This window comes from Molothrus ater, chromosome 4 (genome assembly GCF_012460135.2).
Source record: "Molothrus ater isolate BHLD 08-10-18 breed brown headed cowbird chromosome 4, BPBGC_Mater_1.1, whole genome shotgun sequence".
In the NCBI taxonomy this organism is placed as follows: Eukaryota; Metazoa; Chordata; class Aves; order Passeriformes; family Icteridae; genus Molothrus; species Molothrus ater.
In genome coordinates, this window is record NC_050481.2 from 50,444,970 (window position 1) to 50,457,183 (window position 12,214).

Genomic DNA, 12,214 nt, shown 5'->3' on the forward strand with positions numbered 1-12,214 from the left:
GAACAGCTCATGGCTGTTGTAGAAACTGCTATCAAAGATGAATAAATGAAATGACAACCCCAGCAAAGAAGAGCAGCTGCAAGAGGGCATTAAGCCCAGGACAGTGGGACTACATGAGGGAGGGATGCCAGATACTCAACTAGGGCTTGCCTGAAGAAGAGGATCTCAACTGATTTTTAAGGACCACTTCACTTCATGGCAGACAATTTCAACCTAGGTATTAACACCCACTTACAGACCCTGTGGTACAGCAGTTCTTAAACTGAGAATTCCAAGTAGGGCCTGCACTGAAACTCATTGAGCATGGCCAAATAATTTACAAAGCTGGCTCGTTTTGATGGATTATGTAATGTCTGAGAGGCAAACAGTGACTGACATGTAAAGGAAGAGTGATTTATCAGACCTTGCTCTCCTTACCCTTCCAATTCTAATGATTCATCAAAGCATTATTTTTAGTGAAGATTATATAATCCAGTCGAAAAGGCTATTTTTAATATATTCTAAAATGTACCTGTTTTTATCAGTTATTCTTCTCATGTCTTGATTTTCCTAACTATTGCTTTCTTGCTGTAGGTTTTATTACTTTATTCTGCTTGCTAACCACATGTTGATGATTGCATGTAAACATGTAACATTACATGTAACAGAAAATTTGCAGTTTAACAATCTTGAGGAGTTAGTAATTGAAAAAGGACAACACATGTTCTAGTCACTTCAAGAAGCAGATGTAGTTGAAACAAGTAAGTCTAATTTCTCACAAATACCTTATACAAGTATGATACAGAAAATAATATTTAAAGAAAACTTCCAAATGGCATACCAATTTAATTAATTGGTGACTGAACTACAGAATGTTTCCCAGATTTGCGCTTTTGAATTACTTTAGCCATCCTCCAACTCTTTACTCTTGTTTTCCTGATTATAATACCCATGAGTTATAATTACCTTTAAAGGAGGATAAAGACCTTCTATGCTGCTAAGGTCTCAGTGGCAGTGTAGAATCTGGCTGAAAGGGTGGACTTGACTTTATTTCCATTTCTTGCACTGCCAGACAGTATCAGTCTTTCTCAGTGCCTGCAAAGGTATTTGTCCCTTGGCCACAGAATAGAGAAAAAAAATCTTTTATCTGCCACACCTACACAGTTAAAGGCAACTGAATTTATAACTGGAGATTTTGTTTGAAACTATTTTGAATTTACATAACTACTGTGAGGAGCTGACTGTGGCATTAACATTGGAACAATATACCAGCTGTGGAATTGCTTAATAGAATTATATAATATTATACCTGGCTGATTATAGAAAGTGTAAAGTAGAACATTTTTAATTAAAACAGGTAGAGTGTAAAGAGATTATTTGCATTTTAATCTCCGTTTTCTAAAAAAAAGGAGGAATAAATGATGAACTGTATTTTCTACATGTCTTCTGTTCTCTTTTGAAAAGTATTCTTAACACATTAACTGACAAATCAGATCAACAAATCCCCATGTAAATAAGAGAAATCCTGTAAATGAGTCTCCCTTTCATAAATAAACCACCACAGCAAAAGCTGTAACATGAGCCATAACATTATAGACACTTCATAAATGCTTCATTTCCAGAAAAGCTTTACCTGAAACAAGCAGACCACTGCAGGACATACATCCCTGATAAAGTTATCCTTACAGGAGTTTATTGATTGTTATTATCTATCTTTTATACAGATGCTCAGATTCAGTCCTGACATGGTAAAAGGATGAGGAGAGAGAAACTGGATCTGAGAAATTTGTGAATAATTACACACACCAGTTACTGAAAGTTATTGAAACTCATTCTCAACAAGGAAGTTTTCAATAACTTTTTTACTTTTGGTAATTGTACTGACTAATGAGATTATTTTGTGTCTGTATGTTGCTTGCAAGCATGACCACAGTGCTACTGAAGACACACCACTGCAGTATGCTGTAAAGTCTGCTTTCCTGTGGATTTTCTTAACTGGAGGCAGTTTGGAGGCAGCTCATGAAGAGTGAGACAATCTGCCAGGAATGGCACAGGTAAGTTTGCTCCTGCCTCAGACAGGAGGACAGATCTGAAAGCCTCAAGAGGTCCCTTGCAACCCCTGTAGTCTGTGATTTGCACAACAAAAAATGCCTAATGAAATACTTGTCTAAGGTCCCTGGACCTCTGTTCCAGCCACACATACCTGCTTTAGGTGCCATGTCACGGAACTCAATGGCACCAACTTTGCCCAGTATAGATGGCTCAGTTCTTTATAATCCCATGTCAGAAATTACTTGCATTTCAAAGTAAATCATGATCCAAATTTTGCCAGTGTTTTGATGTACCAAATTAGGGATCACACAAACAGAGATGCTTCAATAACTTGTTTCAAGAGCACTACATAATTCTTCACCACTTTTACATGTAATACAATACATATATAGATAAAACATATATGATCCTATAATTTTCCTAGTATTTTCTAGCAACCACTCCTAAAAAGATCAACACTTACTGCCCACTGGTGTCTGAGCTATCAGAAATATTATAGAGTGAAAAATACAAATTTTCTTCAGAACTTACTACTTTTTCTTGCCAGAACAGTACAGGCTGTGAATCTAGCCACCAGGACTATTATCAAGGAAGAAAATACTTTTGATCTCCTTTTCTAGAATTTGTAGGGCCTTTATTACACAGCAGTAGGTATGGAAAAATAAAAATATTAACTCCTGAATTTCAAAAAATCACTTATAAAGTGGTCATACAAGATTTATGTTTAATTATCACAGTAAAGCAAGAACCTCTAGATGTGTCATGTTGACATAATTAGCTGTGGAAAATTCTTGATAATAAGGTAACCCTTAGATTAGAGTCCTGCATAACACTCCTTTGGATCAGACTTCATACCTTATGCTCCTTAGATTGTTGAATGGTGTAATTTCCTTATTTATTTCTTATTATGACTCCATTGTAATAACTCTGTAGGAATAAGGACATTTGGATACCCAGGCCTTCACAGCTAACCTCTCTTTCTATTTACACATGCACAAAATTGGTTCACTACAATGCTGGTTTTGGATAAAGTTACTCTTTTAGGGAGATCTGCTTTTAGATACCCCTTCTCCACAGATACTCCCATGTTTGTTTTTTGAGCTCTCTTCTTTGGTGAATGTGCACAGTCTTGTTCATAAAAATATTCCCAATAAAGTCAGCAGAACTAGGCATTTTACATGGCAATAATCCATCTCAAGATCTGGAAAGGTTGTCACAACTACCAAGACTATTGACTAATTAGCAACACAACTAGACAAATTCATGGAAGCAAAGGGCCTCACAGGTTTTTAAGCACAAAGACATCACCTTCATCATTTTGTCCCTCTCGTGATTTAGTATTCTTTCTTCATACAGCTGAAATTGCCAGTGTCAGAGAGGAGTATTGGGTTCCTCTGGTCCAACTCACTAAGCCTGATCTTACTGCATTTGCTTCTCCTTTATCTTGCGTGTAACAGCTGATTTGCATAACTCTTCAAGTATGGATAACTCCTCTCATCTAAAAACATTTAACCCACATGGTTACTCATTGGTTCGCAATCATTTAAAAGTCATCTTAATCTAATATTTTAAACTTTAGTTAAACTCTGAAACTAAAGCTGTCCAGATAAGGATCTTAGTCATTAATTCTCGTTTCATCTTAATGTTTTGTAAAACATTACTAGTTAGAGACTAAATAAAAATTTCACAAATAACATTGCTAGGTATCGTACATATACTATAGTAACTATCTCAACTATCTATCTCTGCTTCAGTTTGGAGATTCGTAAAGCCTAGATGAGACTGTGAAGCTACTCAATTGCTAGGAGGGTGAAATGGGCTCTATTAATAAATATTTTCAAGGGTTTAATCATTCCACAGAGGAGGGTTACTGTACTGAAGAATGCAGCTCTGCCACCCCAGGAAATGGTAGGAGCAGGCTGAACACGAGTATTTGACCAGCTCTGACAGTTTGAAATCTGACCTCTTTAGCTATTTGATCAGTCCCAATGATTGATACACACAACAGCATGACTCTGGATTAAGTTCAGTGTGGAAGTCCTGCCATTTTCTAGTCTTTCCAGTTTCTGCCAGGAAGAGTATTTTGAACACGGATAAATCAGGTCTCTAAAGGTGACTTTTTTCTCTATTCTGCACAAGAATGACAGTAGCTGCTCAGGCCTAAGGTCTGTGCAGCCCAGTGTCCCACAGAGGGCAGTAACAGGTGGTGACAGAGGGAGCTAAAGACCAGGTCAAAGATAGATGGAGCCATTTAATTATGGTGGTGGTGAGGTGGCTTACAAAAGTTGCATTTGGCACATGTCCTCCTTACCCAGCACAGCACCATGCACAGGGCACACTGCACTGATTTGGGCCTTCTTACCATTTACTCTGCTACACTGCTTGTTTTCAGCTACCTGTGATTTAGCCCTACTCCCCTTCTGACTACAGATTTTGTAAGTAAAAACTTCTCTCTGATACAGACCCCATATTAATAAGAATAGTGTCAGGCCTTATTTTAGAGGAGCACTGACACAACCATTATTAAACTGTGTTCTCTAATTCTATCTATTATTATTCTTCTTTAATTAAAATTCCAGTAAGGGGCTAAAGCAGTTTTCTTGAACAGTGCTGCCTATATTAAAACCTGCCAGATTTCTCTGTAATCCATGCACATGACTATTTATGATATTCTATTTATATCTACCACCTTCAATATATTAAAACCTTAAATTACTGTAGGTAGATACTACTAATGTATTATTACTGCAGCCTGAAAGGATGCACACAAAATACTCTTTCAGCTGCTAAATTCAAAGAAATTTCATCTGTTTTACATGACAAAACTACCACTTGGGCACTGAACTCATATCTTGAATTAGAAGTTTAGTAACTCCTTGAAGTTTTCTTATGTGACATATATTTTAAAATTGCCCAAACAAAACTTAAAGTCTAATGTAGGATTTTCTCTTGCATGTTCACAAATCTGTGGACACATGCCCACACAGTCATTGTATGCAAGTTTCTTAAGAGGAATTATTTTGCTGCATGAGCTTAGAGATAGGACGCCAAGTTATGCAGTCAAGTACCTTTTGTACTCCACTGCTCTTATGTGATTACACAAATCCCACCATAAAATACACGTGGCCTCCTTGAAGCACAGCCTTGGAAATCCTCTTCAGCTTGCTGCTCAGCAGACTGTTGCTCAGCTGAGAGGTCAGCCCACTGCCCTTGAGCAGGCAGAAAAGAAGCTCCCCTCTCTTGATTGGAGAAGGCTCTGGGACACTGCCTACTTGGAGCTATCTCTCATTTAAAGGTCTCATACTATGCTGAGGGACCAATTCCCAACAAAGACCCGATTCAACACCACTGCTCTTCATCATCTAATACATTATTTGAGAAATTAATATCACATGAAATTTTCACACTTGTTTCTTTGTCCCTCACTGTACTTAGAAACTGTCAAGGGTCGAGAAACTCCCCTTCATCACTGAAGGAAAGCCACTGCCCCTAGGAATGAGGCACAGTCTAGCATGCAAATAGATCCAAAGAAATAAAGCAATATTTGCCAAGTTAGAAAGAAAAAAAAAAGAAACAGTAGGTAGGTTCTGCTTTGTTTAATATTATTTTTTCAATGTTATGTAAAGCAGTCATAGTGCTGTGCAAAGCCTTTACTTGTACAACAGCAGTCAACAGGATCTAGGCAGCTCTTCAGTACTGCTAGAAATACATCCTTGAGTGACACCCTTTGAACATACTCAGTTCTCACAAAAGAACTGAGCACTACCAGCAAGTTTGAATATACTCTATGACAGTGTGACTAGAGTGTCACACATCCATTTATACCATGCTATACAGTTTAGAGTATTTTACATAATTTATGCATATGTGTGCATATGTGGGTACAGACAACTGTAGATACATAAAATTACAGTTTTTTTAATATTAAAAATAATGGACATGTGGTCAAAAATTTTAAGTAGTTAATGCAAATACCTAATTCATTTGAAGCTGATAACTCCAGGTGTTTCTACCAGGAAGATGACTGATGACCAGGAGTTTCAGGTAACTTTGCTTATTTCTAAATAGCAAGAGAAGTCACAAACCCAACAAATTACATAGCTTGCTCTTTTACTAAAATACCCCCAACCCAACACCTCTTGATCATAGTACTGTTGCCAAATGCACATCCTACCTTTTGAGTACATTAATGAAAATTTTGTGGAAAATGAAACAAAAGTTCTCAGTGTTTCCATTTGCATATTTGGTACATTTAGAGGAAATCCTTAGCCCAGTCCACAGGCTACATAAGCAGACAACTCACATGAAGAACAGGAGGACACGAAGAGCAGTTCTTTTCATACAGACTGTAGATTATTACATTTTTTCAAGTTCATCTGTGTGACAGAATAACAGCAACAAAGGCTTGAGGATCTACTTAGCAAAAAACCATCTTGTACTGCCTGGTTCTGCCTTGCAAAAAAAGTTTAAGACTACATAGAATTTGGTCATACAGTCTAAAAGAAAGTCAGATCTTGCTTTTTTCTCAATTACCCCAACAATGGAGTTGATTCACAGCACAAGAGGAAAGAGAAAATTATACATAGGAGCAGAAGTACAGGAAATGGCAGGTTGCTTTCCAACTTAATAAACTGTTGGTATCTCTAACCTCTGGACCTCCTGAAATAAGACATATTTCAAGTCAAGGTTTACACCAAACCTGGGTACTTTAATGATTTTTCTCCCCCAGGCTCTGAGATACTTTAAAACTACTGAACTCTTTTCCCCTCCCCCACAAGTGGTAGCTTGGTTTTTGACTCTTAAACACTACAGTGATGTGCGTCACACAAACCCATAAATAGGTACAAAATTAGGTAACCAGAACTAACACTTAGCACAAAAAAAGTCCTGGAGTTATTTGTCTCCACATCTCCGCAACACCTCCTTTGCAATTTCATACACTTGAACATCTGTGGTTTTCTTTAGCTAAGGAATAAATTCCACTAGGATTATATAAAATTGTCTTTATAAAAAGATCTTCATGTAACGTATCCAAGTAGGGACACCATATGGTATTTTGGGACTGGTCACAACGGACCATCATTAACTAAGCATTATTCTGGCTTTTGAATATCTTTCCACTTTAACATTTCCTCAATTATATTTTCCTTAAGGAAAACAATATTTCAGGTAAAAATAATATAACAGACCGTGAACATGCTAAGAATGCCAGATTATGCATTTCTCTTATCACATATGGCAATAACTTTGTAAATAAAGCAACCATAGTTCTTCATCTGTTTTATCTATCATCACATTCTAAACTACAAATTCACGTGATTTTTTTTCCTTTCACATGTACATAACATAGATAAAAACACATGTAATTCCTGCAAAGCAGCCTACAACAACAGGTCCAAATGAAAACACTGGTAAGACCTGTTTCGGCAGTCATTATTTAATTCTTCTCTAGTTAACAAAACTAACTGCTGGTGGCAATTTTGCTTTACAAGTATCATGAGAACATAAGTAAAGTTGGCACTGAACACTTACACTTCACAACAATGGAGTGTTTTTCAAATTATTAAGATGTTCTGGATGATGCATGTCAATGGAAACGAACTAAGGTGAAAAACTGAAGAGTAAACTAAGAAAACTCAAAGTCATTCAATAGCGTAAGGCAAGGAAACCTCACTCTGGCAATTCATGGGGAAGCTGGTGAAGTTCCAGCTGTACAGGTTGGTTTTATACTGTGCCTGTACAATGGAATCATTAAAGTGGTGGTAATATCAGTAGTATCTTCTCATAGAATAAGGTCTTCATTTTAGATTTCTGCATGTATACATAGGACTTCATACTTAAGATTGTCAATCACGTCAGAACTAGTAGTTGGTTTAATGGTTTTAAAAATGGGTACTGGAGACACAGAAACCATGAGGAATTAAACAGGGCTGTTAAAACAAAGCTTGTTCATGATCTCATCAAAGTTGTTTGTTTGTACAACAGAGAGTATTAATAGGCTAAAATTGGCTAAAACCTATTAACCAGCAAAATCCAGTAACAGCAATCCAGTGCTGGAACTCAAGAAGTATGCAAGGGTGCTGCTCAAAGGAGAGTGCCGTATGTAGCTGAAAGAGTGGCTGGGAAGGGGATCATCCTTGTCATGTGAAGTGCCAGGTGCAACCCTGTTTACTCTTTGAGATCAGGCTGACTAACAGCACCTGTGTCAGGACACACTCAGGTTCTATATAAAGGTATTATCATGCTGTCTGCAGTGGAACCACCTGTGTGTAGGATTTGGCTTTATACACATCCCTTGTCAGTGCATTCATTTGTTTCTACTGATTACTAAGGCATCTTCACAACTAAAACTCCAAGAGATCAGAGTAAAAAAAATTATCCATGTCTTAACTAATTGAAACAATAACAAGCCTTTGAGTCAAACTAGCAAAGGGCTGATTTTCTCACTTTCAGAAGAACCAATAGGATTTAAAGTGTTCAGAGTTTTGACTGCTTGTTTCAATTCACTGGATTTCATTTTCAAGACAAATTCCTAACTCCATTTTAGGCACCAGTTTCCATGAGAGCTCAAAATATTCCCTGACACCACCAAGCTCAAAACAGCCAACTTTGCAACACAAATGATTTTATGTTTGAAGTAGTGACAAGAATCATTGGACTGTTCTGAACGTATATAGGGCTGATACCACAGTTCCTTGTAAAGGAGCCATATGGGAGTTTAGACCTGCTGTTTTTCACATGAATTGTATGTTCATGGCAGGCATCTACACAGGCACTACTGAGTAGCAGAGAAACTGCCATTAACTGACTGGCTGTTAATAGTGCACAGATTGCTACATAGAACAGTAAAACACTCATTACAATCAGGCAAAAATGGCTTACTTTTCTTATCACTCTGAAATAATGAAAATATCTTGAGAAAACCAAAACCAACACAAATCTTCAACTTCTCTTAGCCAAATTGCCCATTTAAATGCATATTCAAAATATTGCTGATTGCTGGGATCTACTGAAATGTGAAAACAGATTTATTTGTATTCAAATAATAGAACAACTTCCATGTTTCTAAAGATCTGGTCATTTTCAGTGATGTGAAGATGGATTAATTGATAACAACAACTTGAGCAAGACAATGCTGCTAACTAGTACAGGGAAATACAGTTTCCTTTATCTACAAGATTTCCTCTAGAAAACAAAACTGCAAAATGAAGCAATCTTGCTCCTACTACCCATGCTCACTGCTTCCAGTTGTTCTTTTCAGGGACTTCTAGTCAAGAAATTTTTCAAATAACCACTTTCCTAGTTGCATAATAAAAACATAATGTATTTCAGTCATACTGAAGTATATTTATAAAGAACAGACCAAACACTGATTACCAGAGTTCTCCCCTACACACTTATTAAATATAATTCAAGAAAATTTCTTTCAGGCTTGTACACTTTCAGTGGTAGATAAATTATTCTTGTGGCTGCTAGCAGGATTAATCCACACTCTTCTCTGACACCGCAGTTCAAGTCTACCTCTGAGTCTGAGAGCTCACTGCCCTTTTCAGGAATGCTCTGCATCAAGAAGAATGGGTATAAACTGTAGTGATAGGCTGAAAATTAACAAGAGAGGCCCTAGTCAGGCAAGTATAAATTGTAGCTGAATGTGTTAAAAGGTTTACTGAGTAGGAATACTTCAACCTTTTCCTCCAGAATTTTTGCACAGTGAACTTTTTCAAATGTTTTACCAACAACAGTTCTATTTCAAAGTACTTTACTAGATGATGTCTAAATCCCATTATAGGCTAATTTCTTGTTTATTCATGTTTCCTTTTTCAAAAGTCACATTTAGTCAGTGATACTTCAACAGCAGTGCTATCATGAATAACTAGTAACGGTTGTTTCTTGTCATTGAGAGTTCTTAAGTGTTCATAAACAAAACCTGTAGCCACTCTGAAATTTTTAAATTTTAAATTTTTAAATTATTCTTAAAAGCAGGAGCAATGCCACAGATAAAATATTTGGCATAAGGAGTGTTATTCATTGTGACCATGTGAGACTACAAGAAAGATAATGTAAACAATCCTAAAATGTTCAAATTGTTTTCTTTCAGTGTTGGGATTTTTTTTAAAGCTGATATTTTCAAATTACAATTCCAGGGCAAAATCCTGGAAATGGATATATATGGCTTTAAATCTCAACTTTCAGAATGAGTTTTGTGGGTTTTCTATTTTAGCAAATAACTAGCTCACATACCAAGCTACCCTAAATGCCATTCACATCAAATGCAGAGGCATCAGCAGCTTCCCAGTTAAGGCAACACTGGCAGAAATCCATTTCTAATGATCCACAGTAATTTTCTTTCAGAGTTTCAGTTTTTCTAAAAATCCACAGTAATTTTCTTTCAGAGCCAAATAGATTTTTTTCAATTATCGCTATTTTTATATCTCTTTGCTGGGATTGCAGCAATAAACTGCAAACATTTTCATGCCCTCCTTAAAGAAGGTCATCTTTTTAAACAAACAGAGATGTTGAATATGAGACCAGAGAGTTTCCTTGTGTTGAAAGCAAGTAAGAAGTGCTGGAGGTGTGGGAGTTCTTCAAAGCAGCACTATGCCCAGTTTTTTTGCTTGTGAGCACTATTTCTCATACTCCTGTAAGTATTTGTGCCAAGACAATTTTAACTTCAAAGTTCAAACTATTTTGTCATTTCAGGCATGATTTTCAGATCTCTGATGTTTGCATAAAAGGTGACAGTATTGTTGAATTAGAAGTGTTGGGAGGAAGGTGGTGGGTGGTGGTGTGAAAGATAATTGTGAATACAGTGGGCTCATTTTTTTACAGACAAGTAACGTCACAAGTGTGAACGCTTAATTTATTATTTCCGTGCTTCAAGTGGGAATATGCTTCAGCAACTCCTATCTTACAAGTGGGAATGACACCTCCTGAATGCATGCAAATTCCTCGAATCAAAGGGTAATTTTAAAAATAGGCTTTAAACAGCAGGATGCCTAATTAATTCAGATACTGGGTATACGACCCTGACTTTATTAAGCTAAAACTGCAGGTTTCAAGGTATGCTTCCTTGGAAGCAGAGTATAGCCGCGATCAAAGGATCACCTTAGCTGTAGCCTCAGCCAGTTAAGATCTGCTTTCATTGTGCTGTGAAATCTACCGGAAACTCTTATTAACCAGACCCCCCAGGAGAGCTCTTCAAAACATCCCCCCTGAAAAGCCTCCCTTCGCTAGAAGGCATCCCGTTTCCGTGTCTCCAGATCCCCGTGTGCCCTGCAGCTCCGACAGCGCAAAAATGAGAGGATGCCCCGCGCCCCGGTGCCTTTCAGGCGTGTCATTTATAGACATCAAACTTAAGGAGCGACCTACACCGGTGCCTCCGAACCCCGCTCCGAGCTCGTACACCCACACCCGGCAAAGCCCGCCCCACAACCCCGCTGCCGCCTCGCACCGCTCCCCGCACCGCCCGCCCCCGGCCCGGCGCCCTCACCGCGCCCGGGGGCCGCACGGAGAGGGGCAGGAGCCGGTCCCGGCCACGCCGCGGTCCCGGAGCGGGGGTGCCCGGGAGCAGCGGCCCCTCGGAGCGGGGGTGCCCGGGGAGCGGCGCGGGCGCTGCGGGCGGCAGGGGGAGCTGCGGGGCGGGCGCGGCAGCCGCGGTTACCTTCGGGGTTGGCGCTGATGAAGACGCGGACGCTCCTGCCGCTCGGCACCAGGTGGGACGGCAGCGCGGAGAGGTTGCCGGAGAACGCCGCCCGCCGCAGCGCCGCGTCCCGCGGGCAGGGCAGCCTGCCGCCCGCCCCGGCCGGCCACATCCCGCAGGGCGAGCCGCCGGCTCAGAGCAGCCCCCGGAGCGCCGCGGCGGCGCCAGCAGCTCTTGCCGCCGGCTGAAGGGCAGCGGCCATGCGGACCCTCGGGCTGCCCGGGGCCGCCGCCTGCCTCCGCGGCAGCGGTGCGGCTGGGGCTGGGGCTGCGGCCGCCGCCCGGCGCCGGAGCGCGGCGGGAGCGAGGAGACGAAGCGCCGGCCGCCCCCGCGCCGCTCCCTTGCGGCGGCCGGCGGCGAGGAGGGCGCGGGCAGAAAAGTTTGCGGCGGAGCGGTGCCGAGCGCGGCGGCGGCAGCCGGACCCCCAGCGCCGCCCGGCCGGGCGCGGCCAGCACGGAGAGCGGCGGGCGGCTGCGCGCCCGG

At 40.2% G+C, this 12,214-nt stretch overlaps 1 protein-coding gene across 1 annotated transcript in view; it reads right to left on the bottom strand.

Annotated features, from left to right (window-relative positions):
• NWD2 (NACHT and WD repeat domain containing 2) overlaps positions 1–11,962 on the bottom strand; it is a 51,788-nt gene extending 39,826 nt beyond the window's left edge. Inside the window, exon 1 of the mRNA XM_036381864.2 lies at positions 11,693–11,962. Coding sequence (XP_036237757.1) covers positions 11,693–11,843 — 151 coding nt within the window. The 5' untranslated portion in view covers positions 11,844–11,962. The remainder of the gene's footprint in view (positions 1–11,692) is intronic.
• Between the last annotated feature and the right edge of the window lie 252 nt (positions 11,963–12,214).